Below are 23,880 nucleotides of genomic sequence, written 5' to 3'. Positions count from 1 at the left end.
GGGCCCTGATTTGTATGCTGTAGAAGCCATCTCATTCCTTAGAATACAGCCATATATTGTTGTGTTTGTTTTCCTTCTGCTGCCGTGTACAGAGTGGATTGTTTGTTTGTTTGTTTGTTTGTCTGAAGGGTTTAAACATCTGGAAGAGACCAGGGATAGCAATGTCTTTGTCCATGGCTTAGATGAGGAGCTGCAGGTCCCTTACAAAGTGAAATGTTATGTGTCATCTACTGTGGTGCTTGTTTGTAAACTTGAGAGTTATACATGAGGATTTTGGTGTGGGAAGGGCAGTCAATATAACGCTAATCCAAGCAGCTGGATAAAACCACTGCTGCTAAAACCAGCACAAGGTAAAAATGGATTGATTTCCCTAGGTAGTTCTGCAGCTGGTTCACATGGAGGTAATACCAAATACAAACTTTGGAAGTGAATGTTTATATGCAATCATCTTATCTGACTTTGGGTGAATAGTGAGAGAAATTGGTTTTTACTAAATATGTCAGTAAATGATGCACATAAGGCAGAGCTCTCTCTGAGAAATTCAGCTCTCCTGCAGTGTAAGGTTTGCCATATTATTTGAACACCAGCAAATGCAGTTATAGCCTGAATCTAGACAATAGGTTATCACAGATGAAAAGAGTAAGTAGAAAGCAGGAAGAAAAAAGAAAAAGAAAGGATAAGTTCTATATTGCAGCCCCTTTGCAGTGAGTGGGAGGTTACTCTGCAAGGAGCCTTCGTGGCTCTTAGAAGACTATTTGCAGACCAATGCCGTAGCAACAGAGAGCAGTTCTTACACTCTGGCTCAGTCTATTGCAAACAATTCCTTTTCTGAGAAAGCAAATCACTGTTTTGTTAGATTACTTCCCATCAGATGAGCCAGGCACTCCTGAATTTAAACCAGAACTGCCAGTGAGTGACAGCGAGCTGAGCACAGGCTGGAGTCTTGTAGCAGCGTATCCTTCAGCTGACTGCTGCAGTCAGGGAGAGAAAGGAGATTTTTCCTTTGAAGATAAGACACCTGGGGCTTTTGTAGAAACGAAGTATGCCCTAAGTTGTGCAGCTGTTATCTCAATTAAAAGGCAGAGAAAGACAAAGCATCTGGCTCTTCTGTGCAGCGCCAGATAGTCCTCAAAATGCTCGACCCCAAGCCAGCACTTTTCACTCCGCAGTCGTGTTGCTTGTGAATCCTCTGCCGTCCTGTGGCTCTGTGGCACCGTGAGGAGGAGCAGCCCGGGAGGGAGCTGAGTGTGTAGGGTGAAGGGAGGGTGTGGATGTGTCTGTGTGAGCGTGTGTGCAGTGTCGTAACGTGGCAGGGCACAGCCAGTTATGAAACTTCCCAATAAAGTCTCAGTGCGTCAGTATTGGTTGCCTGGGGTTTGGTTGCTTTGCTTTTTTGTTTTGGTTTTTGTTTTGGTTTTTTTTTTTCCCCTGTCCGTTGCCCTCCAGTTTCATTTCCATTTATGAGTGCAGAGAGAGAGAGCGAAGGGGAGAGACTGGGAAATGCCCTGAGACCCCCAAAGGTGCTGGAGGAGCCGAGCAGTTCCCATGACAGGTGGAGCACGGCACCGCGGCGCTGAGCGAGATTCCCGGGACGTGGTGCCCGGGCACAGGGGGAGGGGAAGCCCTCGCACCCCGGGGCAGCAAGGGGCCCCTTCAAAGCGCTGCAGCAGCAGCAGCCGCCAGAAAAGTTCGACTTTTTTTTTTATTTTATTTTTTTTTTGAAAAAGGACTGGAGAAAATTATTAACCACGGTCGATGACGTCAGAGTTGATCTGATTAAAGGTTTGTTTTCTTGCTGGCAGAGAAGGTGTGCTCCGTAGAGACTGGTTCTCTCTTCTTTTTTTTTTTTTTAAGTTTCTTTTTTGAACAGCGGACGGAGGGAGCTGCCCCGCGCCCCGCCGTGCGCGCGTGTGTGTGAGCAGGATGCTGTATCTGTAGCCGCCACGCGCGAACACACATTTGACCATGAGGACTCTTCGCAGGTTGAAGTTCATGAGTTCGCCCAGCCTCAGTGATCTGGGCAAGAGAGAGCAGGCAGCCTTGGATGAGCGGGGGACCCAGCAGCGCCGGGCCTGCTCCAACGCCACCTGGAACAGGTAAGGGCTCGCTCCACGTGCCGCCTCCCCGCAGCCTCCTGGCAGCCTCTCCCCGTGCCAGTGTCCCCTCTGCCGGCTCCCGGGCTGGAATGCCTGGCTCCCATCCCAGCCTCGCGCAGGTGGAAGCGGGAGCGGCGCTTTCCCCCCCGACCTTTCTCTAAAGGCTGACAGCAAAGAGCCTTCCCTGCAGATGGCTCAGCCTTCCTCCTGGCACACGGAGACTTGTTTCACTTGTTTCGTGTTTACCCGGCTGCAAATGTGACTTTGTGTCTATCTAGACACTCTCATTCAAGGTTTGTTTTGGTTTTATTTTAGTTTGCTCTTTTTTTAAAAATTACACGCGGCTATTAAGACACGTTGTTTTTATCTGCGTAACCATGTTGCTGGTTGTTGATACAGATAATGACAAAGTCTACTCAATTTACTCCCATTATGACAAAAATAATTACTCTCTGTGTGTGTATGTGCACACGCAAGCACCTGCACTTTGGACAAGCCCTGCTTGTTTCCTTTATTGTGTTTATACATTTGAATTTTATGACTGTTCTACAAGAAAACCCATACAAACATTTTGTTGTGAACGGGAATTAGCCCAGATATTCAGAAAACATCTTATTGACTGTCTTGGTGACGCTCTTAAAAGATGAACATGAGTCTCTAAGTTGTTAGGAATTAAATTCTCAAGTCATTTTTGAAAATGAAATGTCGTCTCCTGGGTCACAGCTTGGCAAGTGTCACTTGTAATGTTTTATATTTGTATGGCAGTACAAGTGTAGGAAGAAAAATACCAGTGGATTACAGACACGTTCGTTAAAGGTAGTTCAGTTTTGAGAGAAATGAACCATATAAAATACCACATCTTCTGTCCTTCTCACCTCTTCATTTGTGGTTTCACGTCAGCATCATGTTGAATGGCAGCAGTGCACTGAGTACTGAAACTGTGCTGGTCACAAAGGAGACTGAGTTTCTACTCAAATATCATGTTGTTTGTATGACCCAGAGTTGTACCCGAGGTCTGGATGGACTGTGGTGGTAATTAAAGGATAGACTGGGCAACCTTTGTGCCAGTTGGACTTCATTTGGCCAGCAGCCTCACAGGAAGCAGCAGGAAGTAAGACACTCCTTGGTGTGAATCAAGGTGACAGAACACAGTCCCCAGAGCCTTTCTGTGGTTGTGTTCTGACAGCTTTTCCAGGTCCTGCTTCCGGGGAGGGAGCTGTGGAGGCAGATGTGAATGGGGAGCAGGTCAGGCACCAGGCTGGCTGGGAGGGGGAGGCTTCCAGGCACGGGGGCTGCTGGTACTCAAACCAGAGGATTTTCCTAACTGAGATGGAGCAAGAGTTTGTTACTTTTAATTTGGACAGGACAGGTATAACTCTGGCCAGAAGTGTCATTGAACTAGACATCTGTACCTTTCATCCAAACAACTAAACAGCTGTCCCACCGCCCGTTCCTGGAATGGGTGCCCGCCAGTTATCCCGTCCCTGCTTTGCATGGATTCAGACCTAGCCGTGTTTTCCTGCCCTGGGTTGCCTTTTCCCTGTGCAGGGATTGCTGGGCTGTCCCTGCTCTTTTATGGCACGTGCCTCCAAAATGCCTTGGGAGCACTGGCAGGGCTGTTGTGTGGTGTCAGGTCAAGTGGGCACTGTGTGCCTGCACTGAGAGCTGCCTAAAGCTGTGGCAAGTACTGCAGATTACGAGCCATGGGCAAAGGGAAGGCCCCTTATTTCTTATTTAACAGTGCAAGGCTTTCTCCTGAGTGAAAGAGAGAGTGAGGGTAATACTTCTTTCAGGCGCAGAAAGGCTTGTATCCTCTGTTGGTTTTAAGGAACTCAGGTCATCTACAGGCTGTAAAACTGGGGCTTTATCCTCAGGAAAGCCAGGGCTTAAATGTTGTTGGATTAGTTGTATTAAGAAGGTACCCTCTGTAGCTTCTGCCTATCACCAGTGTGTGCCCATCTTGACATGTGTAGGAGGGTCTGGTCTTGAGGGAGTCGATGTTCATCTCTCCTGGAGAGACCATCATGTCCGTGGGCGTCTAAACTTGGACTCACCAGAAATCTCGTCCAGGTTTTTAAAATCTTGGGCCGTGGAAGATTTTTTTTTATTTTTCCGCTACAAATTTAAAACAACACAACACAGGACTAGCACACCATCCTTCCTTTTACAGGGATATTTTTCCTTCCAAACAAAAGGATTGCCTGTGCTGTTTCGTTCTGTGCAATATTGAGCATTAAGAGCTTGCTGATCAAGAAGCTGAGGTGCGCTGGCAGAGCTCTTGCCTCTCACCAAGCCTGGCTGTTCTATATTTAAATGTCTGCTGGTTTCTTGCCTAATGTTAGCAGCCTTACCTGGGTGTGGCATGTGTGTATCTGCTTTTGAAAGAGGCTTTGAACCAAGCTCATCAAAACCAAGGTGGGGAGAGTTAGAGCACAACCCCGCTTGGGCCCGGCCCCACGCGAGTCTGCTGGTCCCGAGCTGAAAGGAAGATTTTTTGAGGCAGACCAAGGATGCTGCTCCAGCCACCCCAGGGAAAAGCTGAAAAGCTTCAAGCTGGAGTCATCCTGGCGGGGTGTGTTAGCAGCTCTGTCACTGTGGGGTCCTTCTGAGGAGGACGTGCAGCTGCCCTTCTGCAGTGCCCCGGTGTGTGGCCGCGGTCCGGCTGCCCAGCGATGTCCCCTCCGCCACCTCCGCTCTGTTCAGACCAGTCTCAGCCTCAGACTGTTCATACCAGAGGGTTCCTGCTGCTCTCTGACACCAGGGGAGGACAAGCTGAAGGAGCCAAATGTCGGGTTCAGCGTGCAGGGGGTCAAGCAGCACTGTGGAAGCAAGGAAAGTCTCTTCCTCCCTGATAACTTCCCTTCACCTCCAAACTAAAACTTTCTCGACGCTGTGAGATCAAAGGGAAAGTGGTGCCGAGCTGCTGTCTGCTGTTATGCAAATGAGACTTTATCTCATGGCTTTCCCATGAACCCCAGAAGATGTGTGCAGCAGAGCACCGTCAGTGCACGGTAACTGGCAACCAAACAGCAGCACAGCTGAACGGCCCGGTTTCCTCACAGCTCACAGAATTTGCATTGTATTAAAATAGTTCAGATTTTTTTTCACTAGCATTGTCCTCTGTTCCTCTCCCCCCCACCACCATTTCTGCTTCAGGCAAAAACTGAGGGCTGAATGCTGACTAAACCAATTGGGCTGAGAAACCCGGGGTTTTAATCTTGAGCCTTCTGCAAAGCCAGGGGGGCCCTCTCAGGGCAAATAAAATCCATCGCGAGGTTTTCCTTCTGACTGAGCTCACACAGACTGCCTAATCAGGAGCTGATGCTGTCTCAGTTGTGCTGTGGGAAAAGCCTCTGGTCAAAGGCACTTAGATCCTTTTTGGTGTAAGAAAATGGGGAAAATCCACGGAAACATGAAGGAGTGGGAGACAGCAAAGAGGAGGCGAAGAAAACGCAGATGAGATGCTTGTGACATTAGTGGGATCAGCAGTAAATCCAAGGAGACATATGGAATCACAGAGGGTTTTATGGTTAGGGCTAATTTTTTATGGGGTTGTAATAAGCACAATAACTTGCTGTAAAGTAATTTTTACAGTTATGCAAACCATGTTTCATCTTCTAATTAAAAATGAATGGGGTTTTTTCAGATCACAGGGAGGCTTTTCCTAATGGAGAAAATATTCCAGACCAGCATATTTATCTGTGACTTCTACTACTAGGAAATTTTCCCTCTTCCAATATTTTGTGGTTGTTAAGAAATATTTTGAAATTCTTCTGCCTGTCTGAGGATCACCCTTTTTTTTTCCCCTGACCGTTTGTTTGGAATGTTTCACACTGTGTGTGCAGGGAGGGTAGACAGAACCTAACTGGAGTGAGGGGGAGGAATGGGGCTGCTGAAGGGACTTCCCACTGGTCAAGCCACCACTGCACCACGGAGCATGTTTCAGCCTTGACTGCAGAATTACCAAGTGGTGGTGATGATGGAGAATTGCTGCTCCCCATAGCCCTCCCTAATTATTTATCCTTCCTTCAATGCAGTTGTAATTGGATGCCAAAGTCTCCTTTGTCCTACAATCCTGACTCAGTAACACTTCTGGGAAGTCCCATCACCTATCTGTCTCAGCTTCTTCATGTGTAAGACAGGTGTTTGTAGTTGGTGAAGTTAGTGAAATAATCCTCCCAAACTCTTTGAAGAAGGAGTTTTGCAGACCAGCTTATTTTCAGTTGCATGATCCAGTGCAAAACTGAAGCCTATCCCTCTTTGCAGACTGCTTTACCTTGGTAGAAATTCCAGGACCATAAGTGAACTAGCAGCTGGAAGCTTATTTGGAAGAGGTCAAAGCCTCATGGAAAGCCTGTGGAGTTGCAGCTGGACTGAAGCTGTGCTGAAAATGGACTCTTCCCAGTTGGATTAGGCTAGTTCAGAAAGATGTGGTTTTATTCTGTAGCAAGGGTGTCTTCAAGAAGGTTTTGATGCAAGTGTATCAGGTTAATTATTGTTAATTAGCTGTTCCTGTAACTGTCCAGGGGAAATGAGCCCTCAGTCATTTAGTCCCTTTTGAAAATGAAAATGTTGTCTTTAACTGCTTGGTAGTCACAGGGTGTGATTATTCACACAGCATTGTTTTTGCTCCTGGACCTCACTTGGAGCTCTGGGAAGGGGAGAATTTGCAAACACTACATAAAAATCACTCTGGTGTTTTCACCCATGCTGTTTGCATACAAAGGCAGTGGCTGCTTTAGAGAACTAAAATTACCTGTGTGCTGTGCAGGAATGTAAACATGGGCCAGTCTAAATGCTTTTCCCAGTAAATGTTGAGCTGGGAGGACCGTGGCCTCAGTTGAAGCACACAGGTCAGGATTTAGAGACTTGCGAGTCCAGCTTTGGAATTGTTCCTCGTCTCTGTGGCCAAACTGTTTGTCACTTGGCAGAAGAGGGTGTTTTAATCGCAGTAGTTTTTCCTTCTTGGCTTCCAAATGTCAGTGAAGGAACATCAGTGAGGATCCAGCTCTGTGCTTTGGGAATTTACACCTTTCTGATCCCTTAGTGCTGAAGCAAAAGGTGGGGAAGGTCTGTGCTGGAGCTGCCATTCCCCACCTCCTGCACAGCTGAATAATGAGTCCTGGAGCTGCCTCCTCCTCTGGAGGATCAGACAAATCCAGAACAAGTTGTCTTTCCAGAGAGGCGAAATTCCTTAGGCTGCTGGCTTGATTTTTGTGGCTGTGAGTGCTGCCTTGGTTGTACATAGTTTTCCTTTGGCAATCTGTACCCGTGGTGGGATAGATAAGTACAATACATTGCTGGAGCCATCTGACATTTTGTTTCCCCACCAAAAAGACTGGTCTCTTCAGTTTTCTGATCCTGATTTCCCCTCCTACAGCCAGCCTGCTCTGTAGAGCTCTCTGGGCTCTGTTTTGTTTCCTGTGTTCTTGTGCACACATTTACAAACACAGCAACTACAGGGAAGGTGTTCAGAGTAATATCAGTGCACGAGTGCCCCCATTATTAACTTTCACGTTGTAAAAGAGTTACAGCAGGGAGTTTACAAGGCATTTTCAGTTCAGGTTAACTATTGCAATATAAGTTTAGTTGCATTCATTATTGACTTAAGCCTCAGTGAAGGCTGGTCACAGGCACAGTAAGGGTGATCCACCCACCTCAAGCATCCTGCAGGACTTTGGTTTGTAAGCAGCAGCTTGGATTTTCTTTACCTCAAAAGGTTGTACCATTGTGACCAAACCCTTTTAAACAATCACTCGTAGAAACCATAGAATTGCTTCAATTCAAGCAAAGGTTGAGTTTTTTCATTAGCTTAAGGTAACTGAGAAGATTTGAGCCAACCTTTTAATATCTTGACACCGAGGCCACCAGCAGCATCCTGGTTACTCCAGTTCCTTTTTGTTACCTCCTGAGCAAGTGGAGGGCCAGATCATGGTGGCATTCCCATGTCACCTGCAGCCAGGGACTGTAATCCTGCACCCTTCATACAAGCACTGCTCTCTGCAATGGAAAGGAAAGGTCAACACGGTGAGGCCAAGACTTGTTTTCCAGGCAAGGATATTGTCCCTCACTACAAGGGAGATCCCAGGCAGGTTAAAAGATGGCTGCTGGGATGTTTTATGCAGGCAATAACTTCAATCCTTACAACCTGTCCCCCTTAGTTATTGCTTAAAAAGCTTGCTCTCTCTTATTTCTTTAAGGAATAATAATGGACCTGTTAAGCTGGAGAGAGAAAACCTCCCCCTCATTCAGAAAGTAGTGCCAGAGAGAAAGAGAAGAGAGCAGGCTGGCTTTTAGGAGAGATATTTAGTCATTGTTCTCTGCAGAAGGCTGGCAGGGAACATTGCAAAGTTCATTTCCGAATCAGAGGAGCGTGTAAAGACTGCTTGTTTTATTCACTACATTAATCATTCTTCCCATATTACTCATAATATTAAAACACCCAAGTCACTTCCCTGTGTACCAGAGACGTTTAGCTGCCAATTTTCAAATAATCGTAAATTGAGTGTGTCTGTTGGAGCCAGCCAAAACAAGCTGGGTGAGATCATGAGTGTGTATCTGTGCCCGTGGGTGGAGGGGGGGAAGAGGGGCTGCTGGGGTGGGGGGAGTGGATAAGGGAAACATCTACGAAAGAGAGAAGAGGATAATGGTTCTTATTTTTTATCTGCTTCTGGGTTTCTCCACAGTGTATCCTATCCTTCACCTGCCACTTTTAATTTCCTTTTTCCGCAGCTGAACGTGGCAGAGCTTTTCAAGCAGTGCCTCTCTTTGCTGCTGTGTTACCTGCATTTTGAATCTCTCGGTGAACAGTGGTGGGTTCACCTCCCACCCCAGTGCTGTGCTCCCAGCAGGCACTGGAAGGGACTGTTTTACCTGGGAAGGTTCAGTGTGGGTGCCTGAGGGCCCCAGGCACAGTCTGCTGCCTCCTGGCACAGCTCCTGCAGTGACATCCCCTCGCAGGAGGAGCAGCCCCACGGGGCTGGATGTGGCCCTGGAGCTGACCAAGCCTGAAGGGAGCCTACAGGAAAGATGGAGAGAGACTATTTACAAGGACATGTGGTGGCAGGACAAGGGGGAATGGCTTCAGACTGACAGAGGGCAGGGTTAGATTAGATGTTAAGAAGAAGAATTCTTGCCCGTGAAGGCGGTGAGGCCCTGGCACAGGTTGCCCAGAGAAGCTGTGGCATCATCTTTATATTACACACGGGGTCAAGTCAGACAGAAATTACTCCATTCCCACCACTGGCACTGACTGGGTCACTTCACTAAGAGCAGTCTTGTTGTAATCCATGTAGCAGTACCACGGGCAGTGGAGCAGATAAAAGCTGCTTTTTTTGTGTGCGTTAGTGTCAGGAAGCTATAAAAGCATCTGTGTGCATGTCAAATAAAGGCTGAGCTCACCCTGCACAATGTTCTTAGTCACTAAAAGAAGCTCCTTCTACCCCAGCTGAAACCTAAAAGACCTTAATGTTTTGGGGACTTCCATTCCATAGTTAAATGTGGTAGAAGTTGCTAAGCAGTTACAAGAGTGGAGGAGTGTTTGAGAAAAGGGGGTGAGCTGACAGATGGAGGGACTGTGTGAGTCTTCTTTCCTTCTGGAGTCAAAACTGTGAGGCTAAAAAAGGTGGCACTGGGTTGGGGAAGGATGCTTCTCCTAATGCTGGAACAGGTTTAGTCTCACTTTTCTCTGGCATTGCTTCACCTTTGTCCTCAGACCCAAGCTCAGTGAATTAGGGTGATGTGTCACCACACTAATTGTTTTCAGTGTATTTCAGGAGCATTTCAGAGCTTCCTTTTGAAGCACACACTCATTTCAGTCATCCTTTGAGGTGCAGTCTTGTTGAGGTCAGGGCACCATTCAGTGTCTCTGCTTCAGCCTTTGAATTGCCGGGTACCTGCAGTACCTGGCAGGTTTTTGTCTTTCAGCATCCTAAAATTCTTAGGATGGGTGGCCCGAGACAGTGTTGGGTGTGTGGCTTTGTACTGAGCTAGAGAGTTCTGTGGTCTCAATCCTGTCATTGGTTGCACCTGATTGCAGCAGAAAGTCATCACCTCTGAGCAACATCTGCCTCCAGAACAGTTACAAATGGCACTGAAAGTGAAAATGGAGCATATCTGTAGGACAGATGGTTGGCCTGTGCTGAGCACATCGCTTCCTCTCCTGCTGTCCCCCTTAGAAACTCTTAACCTGTAGTTAGAGAACTGTAGTTCTTCCAGCACAGCCTTGCCTTTGCTTTAGCTGAAGTGTAAATCTTTGAGAAATGCCTGAGTGGTAATAGGAAACGGTCTTTGTAACCAATTGCCCCGTTTCTGTTGTTCCATTTTCAAAAATGAATGAGAGACGGGTTAAATGGACTTAAAATTCATAATTATCTAGTGCTTGTGGGGGGTTAAGAACTAAAAATTCTTGAGATTACATTCTAGAAAAGGGATGCTATTTTTAGGGGTAAAAGTTGAGGTATAGTGCCTAGCCTGTATAAATGATGATTTGTTGATAATGAAATCAAATAACCACAGCTCAGACAAATATATGCCAACAATGCTGGGAATATCATCACTGGTCTCATAACAAAGCTGTTAATTGTCTCTCTAGTGAGCCACAGAGACAAAACCATATTTCAAAATACTTCAAATATACTTAATATGCAAATATATGAAAAGTTACACTTAAGATTCTTAAAATACCTAAAATATATAGGCCTAAGTTTTCTGAAATTACTGATTTCAGATGTGCAACTGTTAAAGCTACGAAATTGGAGCAGAACAAAAAGAGCTGATTTTCAAAGGTGTCGTCTCTTTTCCAGACAGTAATTCCCTTTAGGGCATGGATGGGGTACCTGAAGTCACCTATGACTTCTAAAAAGGTCCTGCAGTGTCTAGAAAGAAATGTTGAGCTCACTGTGGAAGCGACACCCTTCTGAAATGTTTTTTGGGTGCTGATGTCTCCTTGTGTCCTCTTGCAGCATCCACAATGGAGTAATAGCAGTGTTCCAGCGCAAGGGTCTCCCAGACCATGAACTCTACAACCTCAACGAAGGAGTCAGGTAAGAGACTCCACTCTGGCAGGGTGTTGTTGGCAGCACTTGCACTGCAGAGCTCCTGCAGCACTATTAAGGTGGGGTTTTGTCCCCCCCCGTGGTGGTTTTTGAGTCAGTTTGGCCTCAGTGAATCGCTCTTGCTGACGTGTGTCGACACCTCGCCGTGCTCTGAGAGCTGGGCTGGGTTCCTCCTGCAGGAAGGGATCCAGCCAAGAGGAGGAGGGTTTATTTCTGTCTTGATGTACTGGTTTAAAACTGAGGAAGGGAAAATCTGGACCCCTCTAGTGATGCAGCCCTGTTCCACTGCAGTGGTGCTGCCATTTCCATAGGCCAGGCCTGGCTCTGAGGTGCTTCCCTTGCATCCCTGGAGGAGGGGAAGCCTCCAAGCACTCAGTGGGACATGGCAAGGGAAGATGTGCTGCCTGGTGGTCCCTTGGATTTAGCTGCTCCTTCCTCACAGCCTGAACATGTGTAGAAATTATAAGGGTGTCTTGTCAACATTAGTTAAGGTTCTATGATGGCACTGTTTCCAACAGACTAAATACACACCAAGAGGTGTATAATGGGAAATTTTTTCTTTAAAAAAAAAAAAGAAGGGTCAAAAATCCTACCATTCAAGTTATTTCAGGTATAGTTGAAAAGTTTACCAAGAGATAAGATGATATCTGGACTTACAGCACTTCATTTTTTACTGCTTTTTTAACACTTATCGTTGCTCACCAAACCCTCTCTGGCTGGCAAGGGCAAGGCAGCAGATCTTCTTTTAGAAATTTGTCCCAGTGCTTTGTAAAATAAATGGTGGAGAAGAATCTGCACTTACAAAAAGACAGACAGCTTATTGCATTCCCTGACTGTCTTCAGATAAGAGCCTCAGTTATTCCCTTTCCCTTACTGCTTATTCCTACTCTGTCTGGGCACTGGAGTCTGACAAAATCCCCACAATATCCAGATATTCTGGGTTTATCTGTCCCTGTCTGGTTCCCAGTCTGGGATGGCTGGCCTTTAATTGTGGGAATACCTTCAGAGAAGTCCAGACAAATGGCATTGGGCCTGTGTTCACTCTTCTTCCCTCTCTTTGTCTTTTTAAAATTAAAAGAAACTTACTCAGTTATTTCTTGCTTCTCTGGGGAGAAAATGACATCCAAAGAATAGCTTCTCTAGGATGGCTGTCAGTTAGCCTGATCCTTCAATCATGCTGAGGTAGTTACTGGGATAATGGTTAATCATCATTATTGTGAGTGCAGTTAGGATTCTTCAGCTTTATCTGAATGACAAAAAGCAGTAGTTCTGGGCTGAGATTTCCTGGCCCAGTGCGTTTTCCTGGTGGGGGACAAAGAGGAAGAATCGTCTGCTGCTGTGGCAGAGGCTGATGGCATCTTGTACAAACCAACAAATAGAAGACAGATAGAACTGTGCCCAAATTTTGCTTGAATTTACCTGGGTGTAAACCCTGCACCTTACAAAACTGTTGTGTCGAATTTATTGCAACACCCCATGCAGCTGAACAGGCAGCTGACTACAAATAGACTTATTTTTAGGAGTTTTTTCACACATCCAACCTCTTTCCAGAAGCTGCTGCACTCCTGCTGTGCACTTCATTTTAGACCATGAACCTCCTAACTAGTTGTAACCAAAGCCCTTTTGCCTCACTTAAGTTCAGCTCAAAACCAGGCTAAGAAATTACTGATCTGACACATGCCAGAAATACCTGTCCTGCTGCTACTGCTGTTTATTTCAAAATAACTTTCTTTGGGTTCATGTTACTATTGAGTACAAAAATATCTGATTCATTGGCAAGACCTCAGAAGTGGAACAAGTGTATACTTGCCTTACGATTGTTTTAGGTGCGTTTTCCTCACAACTGCATAATGAAAAAAGAAACACACAGCCATTATTTTCCACTGGGCAGCACTCAGGTAAATGGTTAATATTAGTTAGTTGCTTTTTCTAACAGTTACAGGACAGTAAAAGATGTTATTTTATCTTACCAGCTTAATTACAACAGATTCTGGAATACTTTTCATAATAAACCCCTGAATGTCCAAGTTGACTCCCAGCCCGAGAATGTAAATATTTGAACAATATTTGCTCGCCATTGTTTTGGCTCAGGAATGTCACATACATTGTTATGACATACATGCAAATAAATACATAAAACTTCCTTTTCTGAGCACACATCTCAAGGCTTTGAACCCTGATGGTTTAAGAAAACATCAGTGGGTACAAATCTGTACAGTACCACTTACTTTTCTTCTAGATTTGGCTCATAAGAGCTGCCACTTGTCTGTACCTTTTGACACTATTCTTGCATTCCTCTGGTGTTAGAAAGTGGCCCTAAATATGGAGTTTCACAGCACTCAGAATCCCTATTGCCAGTAAAACCAGTGTGGGATTTGAGTCTCTCTCACACTGCTGTAACTTTTGATCCAAAAGCCAGGCAGTAAAAATCTACATTCACATATGTACTGTTTAGTTTTCCCTTGGTGCAAGTGTGTGATGCTTGTAATCCAATAGTGGTCCTTTTTTATTTCATGTACCATTTCAAAGTGTTTATTTTGACCACTTGTAAAGCAAGGAAGAAGAGGAAGGAAAAGGAAATGCAGTGGAAGCGGGATGTCCTGTATTAAAGCTAATACATATTTATAGCTGCCTCTTTTCTGAGTTTCAGGATACTGATTTGATGCAAACAAAGCACATTTTAGTGGCATTTCCTCTTTAGCAGCAAGATTTCAAACCCAGTCAAATCACTTGTTTCCATGTGCTTCATTTAACTGTACTGAATAGTTATTAGACAGTGTTACCCTTTCCATTCTGAGTAACGTTGCAAGAGTTAATTTCAAAATGAACCAAAGAAGCAGCAGCAGGAAGAAAAATAGTCATGAGCTACTTTAGCATGTTTTATGTGAATTTATATTTTCTTCATTTATTAATTCATTAGCTAGGCAATGAAGACCTGATGCCAATGACAGACAAGAGTGGCTTAAAAATTAGATGTATTTGAAATGAGCCCTGCAGTCTGATCAGGGATCTCTTTCAGGTTTAATCAGATTTTCCCCTGGATTCCACCATGGTGTCCACATGTCTAAGGTTGGTCAGTAATTGGAATTATCCAGGATCTGACTGATTCCTGTTAAATGAAACGAAGCAAGGGCAAAAAAAAAATCACAAGCAATGTCCTGGATCCAGTTTTGTTGGGGATCCCTTTTAAAATTTAAAATTTTGAATGAATACATACAAAGAACGTCAAACCCCAGTGTTGTGATCTGGCCTGAGGGCCTCACTGTTTGACTAGAAATTAATTAAGTAGCTTGAAGGACCTGTATTATTAGGGATTCAAAAAGCAAGATGCATTAATTGTGCTGTCAGTTCTCCTGCCCTGTGAGCAGAGATGTTGTGTGGCCGTGGTGCTGCTTGGTGTGGTGCAGTCCAGTGCATGTAATTAACTTCAAACGGGTTGTTTAGTTCATTCACAGCTGAAAGAATGGAAATGTGCTGGGGTTTTGTTTTATCTCTATATCTGTTTGGTTTATCTATTTGGTTTATGTCTACTTATTGCTGGATAAGTAGAACTTTTTTTTTCTTTTTTATTTCCTTCCCTAAATGCCAGGAGTTATCAGTAGAACCTAAAATATGAAAAGAGAAGGTATTTGCAAGACTGTGTTCAAGGCAGTGAGGAATCCAGGTGGAGCTGCCAGCTTGAGCAGAGGGTAGGAAGTTAAGCAAATGTCAGCAGAGAGTATCAGCGTTTTTTTGAGACAGTGTCATGAAGAGATGCCTGGGAATAAATTCTCTCTTGCAGGAGAATTCAAAACTGCAACTTCCTTGTTATTTTAACCTAAAAATAGTCTCTGTATCCATGTTCAAAGCAAGATGAATCTTTAGTGCCATTGCAACCACATGCCAGGGGGTCTGGCAACCCAATGGCTCTTCATGGCAATGAGAGACCTGTGGGTAAGGCCTGAGCTGGGTTTTAGAATTCTTATCTGTAGATAGTTTGTCTTAATTAATCAAGCTACCCCTCTTCCTTTTGTTTATTTTTTCTTTCATTTCTGCCTGGAGTGTTTCCACAGGGTGCTGTGGGGTCAGTGTGGACATGTGCTTAAGGATAAAGAAATCAGATACTCTATTTCACCCTCCTGGAGACTGACCTGCTCCTCTTTGCCCTGAACTTTCAGGAGCTCTCCAGAGGCTGTGCCAAAGCATCCGTTGGAAAAACATCAGAACCAGCTCCTGTAGACTTTCATGGAATTGATGTCTCTTTGTTTACTGGTAAAATAATTCGATTAAGGAGTTATTTGTCAGTTAAAGACATAACACAAAGAGATAGATGACAAGCTACTGAAAGTAGAATTTCATTACTACCCTAATTACAGTGGGTGTTTAGATTTTAAATCAAATTTGACCTCATTTCTTCATGGGACCTGAGGTGGTCACACAGACAGGTTTTTAAAAGAGCTCCAGGCCAGACTTGCACGTGTTCAGAACACCCAGCTGGGGCTGCATTTCTGTAAGGCCTGAGCTGTCATTTATGCATTTAAATAGTGACCTGGCTGCACAGAACTAATATGTGAGACTTAAATAACACACAGCTTTTTAGCAATGTAGTGAGTTTTCCCTGGATACAAACAGTGAGCTCATGGACTGGATTGAATTAAATTTCTGGATTTGAGGGTTATTTGTGGGATATTTTTTTTAGTTTTGTTTGCTCTTCAAAGTAGCTTTGTAGGTTTGAGTCCAGAGGAATTACAAAAGGCAGAACTAAACTATTCAATTCCTGCCTGCTTTTTCCCTGAAACCGTATAAAACTTAAATTGTTGAGTCTCCTGGGTGGAAAATTGTGGCCCTTTCATTGAAAACTGACCGAGTTTCACACGAGCAACAAAACACACAGAGTATCATCCTGCTGCAGGTTTCTCTCCCAAGTATTTTTTCACAGCTCTGTATTTCACCCTTATGTAGGACAGGGATGATTTGGCTCTTTGAAGACGACAGACAAGTCACGTGCTCAGTTTTTGGCTCAGAGCCACAGATGGTCAGAGATCACCAGGAGTTCTCCCATGTCACCAGGCACCAGGGAAGTCCTGGCACTGCAGGGAAATAATTTGAGAATTCTTAGAAGGGTTGGATGTAGGATGGAAAGCATCCTCTTTTCATCAAATCTTAAATTTCCTTTCCTATGTGTTTGTGCAACTGAGCCATCCGAAACCACAGCAGATGTTTTTCAACATACAGAAGGGCTGGTTGGGAGTCTTGGTTATTTATTTGTTGACCCTGTTGGCCCTTTTTGTAGTTAGTCATTATTGACAGGCTCTGTGCTCATACAGAAATATTTTGCTGTCAGTGACTTCCCCTCTCTCATGCAGTGCACAGCTGATCACACGGATTCTTTTCTTACTCTTTTCAATACAGGCAATTACTGAAAACAGAACTGGGATCCTTTTTCACTGAATATCTGCAGGTAGGCACGTGCTTTCTTTATTTAAATCCAATGTTGTTGTATGCTACTGAGCAAAATCATGTCACCCACTCTAAATGCTGATCTGGAGACCCTTGAAACCATTCAGAGATGTGCACTGGCTTCTCTGAGTTTCTGTCATTTATGGGCTAGTAAGATTTGGATTTTATATATAAATATATATAATTAGATAATGAAAGCCTGAGCTGCCCCTGTATTTCTGTATGACGTTGCTGTCTTTCAGTACATTTCACACATTCTCTTTTTTAACTTAAATTTCAAGTTTCTGAGTAAACCAGTGAAGCTCCTTGTAGTACAGTTGCTAGGAAAGACATTTAGCAGTAAGTACCACTGTCTGGTTTTGAAGCAATATTCTTTTTGCTTCTCTAAGATAGAGTCCATGTTTTGTGGGTCAGCCACTTGAAGTTTGAGAAGCACTTTGTACTGCACAAAATACATGCTGTGTCCTGAAAACATCATCATTTGACAAGTGTCCCAGGTGATTTAAGCAGGATGGACACAGGAGGAGCCCTCTGACGATTGATCATTAAGATAAAAGATCCCCCTCATTGTCAAAAGTTAGGAATGAACAAAATGTGAAATGTGATGGCTGCAGGGAAGTGCAGAGTTGAGTAAAGGTAGTCTGTATTTTATTTACAGAATCAGCTGCTCACAAAAGGCATGGTGATCCTAAGGGACAAGATCCGGTTTTATGAAGGTAACTTGGCTTTTGAGCTGTGTCTGTCACAGGAGTTCTAGCAAATGTATTCTGGAGGCAGTGGTATGCTTTCCATTATCTTCCTGGGACTATGGATTAGCATGTAGGAATCCATTCCTACAGCCTTGGTAGGCTTTCATCATGAGCTTTCATCAAGGGGAGGTGATTGCCTGGAGCAGCATCCAGGGGGTAAAGGAAGGATTGCCTCCAGCATGGACACCTCCCTCAGTTATAGCCTGCTTAATGTTCAGGAAAAATGGAAAAATAGACTGAGATCTCTTAGGAAACAAAAAAAGGAGCAGGAAGATCCCAGTTAGTCGAAGTATCTCAGTCCAGAATTATGCTGTAGGTTGTTTTAACAGCTTCCATAAATGAGGTAAGACACTGTCTCTTTTTCAGCAGTCACTTTATTTGAGTGTCTGCACCGTCTGGAGGTGTCACCTTATGGAAGTAGATGTGAAGGATAGACCTCCACCTGATGGGTTGTTTTACAGCCACCCATTATTTTGTGTCCTGTACTATTAAGTGGCATTTAGATGTGCTGTTAAATATGCCAGGTTGTACCAGGGGAAGTTTAGATCTGATGTTGGGAAAAATCTCTTCACCAAAAGGGTTGTTCAGGCACTGGAATGGGCTGCCCAGGGAAGTGGTTGAGTTACCAACCCTGGAGGGGTTTAAAAGGTGTAGATGTGGCACTTGGGGACGTGGTTTCATGGTGGCCTTGGCAGTGCTGGGGGAATGGTTGGACTTGATGATCTTAAAGGTCTTTTCCAACCTCAGTGATTCTCTGATTTTATACATCATCAGGTGTGAAATGGTTTGGGAGTATCTTCAGGAATTATTGCCCGTGTAAACAGTCTGAAGACCTTTGGGAAGTTAAGTTCGATTTTAAAGAAGTGCATCTCTCCTTTTTCAAAGCTGCACTCATGATATCACTTAGTTTAAATAAACTGCTCAAGCAGGAGCTTGGGGACAAACATTTCCATTAGTCTCAGCTCTCTGTAAATCCTGGATGTGACCTTTCGTTGCTGACAGTACCACTGATCACATTAGGATGGTGCTATGGGACCCAGCTTTCCTGATGAAGAGACAGTAGCCCTGGACACCACAAAAAGAGAACCAATTTCACATTAAAAACCCCCAAACCCACAAAAAGAGTACTGAAACTCTTTAAGCTGAACACCACATTCCTCAGTGGTATAAAATAACAGCTTGGAGAGCACAAGGGGAGCTGTAAGGATCTCGAGGCCTTCACAGCTGCTTTGTAAATCACAAAGACGGTTGGATATTAAGTATCAAATCAACAAATGAGACCTAACAAGGTCCAACCCTATTTTTTTCTGATTTTACTAGCCTGCAAATCAGAAATACTGTATCTGATATTTGAGATCAAAGCTGAGGTAAAAAACTGAAATGCGAGACCACTGAAGGGCTTTCAAATATAGGAACATGTTTAGGAAATACAAAATTTTAGCAAACTGTTGACTTTAAGCCTATGTTGTTTTTTTGATTTAGTGTGTCCTTTTGTGGATGCCCCCTTAAAATATGATCAGAAATTCTGGTAAGGTGAGGATTAAACAGGGACACCTTCCACTATCCCAGGTTGCTCCAAGCCCTGTTCAGCCTGGCCTTGGACACTCCCAGGGATCCAGAGGCAGCCACAGCTTCTCTGGGCAACCTGTGCCAGGGCCTCACCAGCCTCACTGGGAACAATTTCTTCCTAATACCTAACTATTTAATCTTACATTTCTTTCAGGAGTTTCAGTTAACTTTTAGAAGCCCTGTAAAAAGTGATACGTGCATTTTTTATGTCATACAATATTGATTATGTTGTGCTTCATTAAAATGAGCATTTAGAGTAATCCAGTTTCCTGGAATCCAGCAAATGCTTATGGTAAATGGAGGGATCTTTGCCTGATAGTAAAAAAAAAGATGTATTTTTGAAAGGACATGTAAGTCCTGTTCCTTCATGTGAAATCATCAGAAAACCGTAGGAATTCTTCCACAGCCCTCAATAAAAGGCCTGCCTGCCTAAGAGGCATTAACTCTGCAGCCTTTCTGAGCTGCTGTACAGAAATCCATCACAGAACAAGCTGCCCACAAGGTGGATTAAGTGTGTGACAGTAAAGGCACGTTTACCTCACCAAGGTAGTTTGACTTCATACAATTCTAGCAGCAAGATTTGAAAAGGACCAGATTTGTAAGGGCTTCATTTCTACTTAACCACAACTTGTGGGCAACTAACTTGTTTAACTCTTTAAAACCCTACCCTGGAGGCGTGGAATGGTTGGGCTTCTCCTTCATGATCAGATTTGTGTCTTGCAAACACTTCAGTGTTTCAGACACTGGTAGATGGGTGTTAAAATGCAGAGGTGGTGTCATGGTTTAACCCCAGCCAGCAGCTCAGCCCCACATGGCTGCTCTCCCACTCCCCCAATGGGATGGAGGAGATGGTAGGGTAAAAGTGAGAAAACTTATGGGTTGCAGTAAAGAGAGTTTATTAGGGAAAGCAAAAATTGTGCATGGAAGCAAAGCAAAACAAGGAATTCCTTCCCCACTTCCTGTGGTTGGTCAGCGGTTCAGCATCTCCGGGGGAGCAGGGCCCCATCACACACAGCACTGACATCCCCCCTTCCTCCTTCTCCCCCAGCTCTGTATGCTGAGCATGACCCCACATGGTCTGGGATGTCCCTGTGGCCAGCTGGGATCAGCTGTCCTGTCCTGTCCCCTCCCAAGTCCTTGTGCCCCCCAGCCCCTCACTGGTGGGGTGGGTGGGGAGCAGAAAAGGCCTTGGCTCTGTGCAGGCCCTGCTCAGCAAGAACTAAAAGATCCCTGTGTTACCAGCACTGATCCAGCACAAACCCAAAGCATGGCCCCTACCAGCTACTGGGAAGAAAATTGCCTTAGCCCAGCCAAAACCAGCACAGATATTTATTATTATTATTATTTTTTACTGCTACAGCTCCCAGGAAACTTTGCACTTGGTTCCCTGCTGTGTTTCGTTAGAACTATTGGAAGAGAAGTTTTTGAAAGTTTTAAAAACCTGAAACAGAGAACACCCTCTTCAGTGTGTAGGACAGAGAGAACTGCTGCCTGGTGGTGCAGATATGAGGACCTTGGTGTGCTGCACAGGGCAGCAGCTGCAGTACAGTGTGGGGATCCACATTTGTCACTGAAAGCACTTAAAGTCAGCAGCCCAGGAATAATTCAGGAGCTGCAGATGGGCCAGAGCTGATGCTGTTCGTCATGTGCTTATAAATGCAGGGGGATCAAGTATCCCATAATCAAGATTGGCACTTGGCTAACTTTGCAGTTAGCACTGGAGATGCTTTCATGCGTGGTTGCTTTGTGATATGTGTGTAATTCTGGGCAAAATGTTCCCTGGCTGAGGCCCAGAGCAATACAAAACTTAAGAATAGTATCTGATTCTGACACCAATAGTAATATTGATTGATGGCCATTGAACTTGCTTCCTGATAAGTCATATTGTCTCACTGAAAGCCTCCTAATCATTGATGTGTTCATCTCCATAGTGCTGGGGGAGGTGCAGGGGCGTTGCTCTCCTTTCACGGTTGGTTTTGGGGCACAGGGATGGCAAAGAGCTTGTCCAAAAAGTCACAGGGCCATTTTGGGGAGCAGGGATTTGAAACCAGCATCCAGCTGTTGAGCCAGGTTTCCTCTCTGTGGATCTGGGCTCCTGAGTAACCTCAGAGTCTCTGAGTTTACTAAGAGTTTACTATTAGTTTACTAATTACTTTACTATTAGTTTACTGATTTTATGTGTCACCTGAAAAGCCAGAAATACTGAAGGATCTGATCCACCAAAAGGGTACTAGTTCCACACTGCTGCCAGTAGCTGCTACGTGATTCATCTTAGTGTTTAATAGGAGCTTCACATTGTTTCCTGCATGTTTTACTCTTTGCAGTGACCTGGTTACAACCTAAACACTTCACGACTTTGTTTTGTGTTTTTGCAGGGCAGAAACTACTGGATACCTTAGCTGAAACCTGGGATTTTTTCTTCAGTGATGTCCTGCCCATGCTTCAGGCTATTTTCTATCCTGTGCAGGTGAAAAATTACTCTGTTACTACAGAATCTTGAAAAACTGGAAAAAGCAACTTTACTGGTTCATCAGCAGATTGATGCAATCCTTCATTCTCTCTCCTTGGGCCAACCTCCCAGTGCAGCTGTTCTGTACAGTCATGTCATGCAAATAAGTTCCTTATGCAAATGGGTTTGAAGTGCTTGGGTGGAAAACGTGAGGGGGAACTTTGCAAACAAAAGTGGAGTGCAAGGAGGCTGGTTAGTCCTTCTGCCAATTCACACTAAAAGTGAAAAAAAGGGTTGTGACTGATAAACTGAGATACGCACACAGTGAAATAAGTGGAGCTGTGTGGACTTAAATATATGCATTTCCTCCTCTGCACTGTGAATTTGTTCCTGTAGTGTTTCCACTTTTGAAAAGGAATTATATTTCTGAGATCAAATCCTGTGCTGCTGGAAGGGAACAGCAATAGCCAGTGGATTTAGACCAGTTTAGATGAGCACAGATTTTGGCTCCAGTAATTTTAAATCCCCCATAGATACTTGATCTGCTTTGGGTGAAGGCTCAATCTTCTGATTTACTGATGGCCCCAGAGTGTTGTTTATCACTGAGGTCCCAAGGAAAGCTGTACCAGAGAGGTACAAGTGACCTTCTGGGGCTGCTCATAGATGCCTTCAGATTTTAGTGGGAGCTTGAACATATTTGGGGAAACTTCAGAAACCTTCTCCCATTTTTCCAAGTGAACTCCATGCCTAAAATGAATGCCCAGATATTCACAATATTACCATTTGCATCTGCAGATAGTGACAGATATATGGAATCTGATTTCAGTGGAAAAGCTGTAACTTCACACAGAATTTGATTCTCAAAGGGAAGAGCTCAAAAAACACAGAGGGCTACTTCACTCATAGGCTTGTGCCTTACCAGTAGAAACTTCAAAGCAATAGAAATAAGATGGTATTAAAAACATGCTGAAACACAAAGGGAGGTTTTTCCAAGTGTCCCATAATTTAAATCCAAGTTATTTGGGCACCTAGAGATATAAGTAGGCTCTCAGCCTGGTTTTCCAAAGCACTTAACTAAATTAGGTTTTGGAAATTGCACCAAACACCGCTTTTCTCTGTTGTCTTTCTGAGGCCTTTGAAAATATTTTAGTAACACGAGTCTCCTCCCCTATCAGATGGAAATAATTACCTGAATTTTCAAAGGAACCTTGAGGGGTAAATTCAAGTAGATCTGGTTGCTGATGTCCTGAGGTTACTTCACAAAGCTCAGCTGGTGCTTATGTGCTCTTCTAAATTCTGTTCATTAGCGACTGAATTTGGAGTCTTCTCTTCTTCAGCATAAATATTAACAAAGTGTTCAGTATAAATATTAACAAAGTGAAGAGGAATGGGTCGGTTTGGGTCAGGCTTCTTTAGTCCAGACTTAGGTAAGTCAACACCACCTGAATAGCAGACCTTCCAGAAGTGTTAATATTTGGCCCACAACTCTCTTAACAGCGGTCAAAAATATATGTGTACAGCCATATATACCCAAGGAAAAACCCCTAATGCCAGCAGGAGGAACAGTTTCACAACTCCTTCTAAGGCAGGAGCTGTTAATCTCTGCAGACAGAGGTGGTGATGTATTCTTTTGTGTTCTTCAGCTGGGAGTTCCTTCAATGACATGGTAATGTTGAACTGCAAAAAGATGTCTTTGAAAATGCACTGTGAAACTTCAGCTCTGCTCCTCCTGCCTTGTAGTGAAGTCTCTCAAACTGGAGAGAAAAGAGGATCCACAGGTGGGGCTGAGTCAGGATTCCAACCATAATTTGAAGACAGTAGCCAACCAGTATTCAAAATCTTAGGAAATAATGGAAATTCAACCAGTTTGCAACCCTGCTTTTTACTATTTTTTTTCAAACATATGATACATTTCATTAGTGATATACTTTTAAGTACAAAATATTCATATATATATATATGAATATATATATAATTCAGTGCTCACCCCAGTCCTTCATCTGCACACACACACTCAGTCACTGTCCTTAGCCTTCACTGCTGCCAAATCAGATTTACTGTGCAGACTCGGAGGCTGCTCCCTGGCCTTTGTTATGTTTCTTTGGCTCTTCACTTAGGTTTGCTATTCCTGCAATCCCTCAGAAGGGGAGGAAGGAATTTGGACAGAGGATTTTTGAAACCTGTTTTTCACCCTGCCCGTGCTGGGCCTTGCTGTGTTTGTGTCTGCCAGGGGAAGGAGCCCTCGGTCCGGCAGCTGGCTCTGCTGCACTTCAGGAACATCATCACCCTCAACATAAAGCTGGAAGATGCATTATCCCGTTCCAGAGCCAGAGTCCCACCCTCCATCATTCAGATGCTGTTAATACTCCAGGTAAATTGGTTACTTTTCTCAGGTTGTTTTTTTTCCCCTCTGTCTTTCTGTGCTGCGTCTTTGCTCGTTCACTGAAGACTCCTGACCCAGAATTCCAGAACAATCAGCTGTGGTCCTGCTGTCTAAAAGTAGGAGGCTGTAGAGATGCCTT

At 44.3% G+C, this 23,880-nt stretch overlaps 1 protein-coding gene across 3 annotated transcripts in view; it reads left to right on the top strand.

The window, feature by feature from the left end:
- Positions 1–23,880, top strand: part of PRR5 (proline rich 5) — a 73,693-nt gene that overhangs the window by 29,989 nt on the left and 19,824 nt on the right. Inside the window, exons 1-7 of one of the 3 annotated variants that reach the window (XM_027660761.1) lie at positions 1,683–1,782; positions 1,983–2,096; positions 11,060–11,140; positions 16,544–16,592; positions 17,250–17,307; positions 21,285–21,376; positions 23,589–23,729. In XM_027660761.1, the coding sequence (XP_027516562.1) occupies positions 1,993–2,096; positions 11,060–11,140; positions 16,544–16,592; positions 17,250–17,307; positions 21,285–21,376; positions 23,589–23,729 (525 nt within the window). In that variant the 5' untranslated portion in view covers positions 1,683–1,782; positions 1,983–1,992. The other 2 variants (XM_027660760.1, XM_027660759.1) reach the window with 2 other exon arrangements.

This window comes from Corapipo altera, unplaced genomic scaffold, assembly GCF_003945725.1.
Source record: "Corapipo altera isolate COAL_440 unplaced genomic scaffold, ASM394572v1 239, whole genome shotgun sequence".
NCBI lineage: Eukaryota > Metazoa > Chordata > Aves > Passeriformes > Pipridae > Corapipo > Corapipo altera.
Note: the sequence above shows the minus strand (reverse complement) of the source record. Positions and strands in the feature narration are given on the sequence as shown.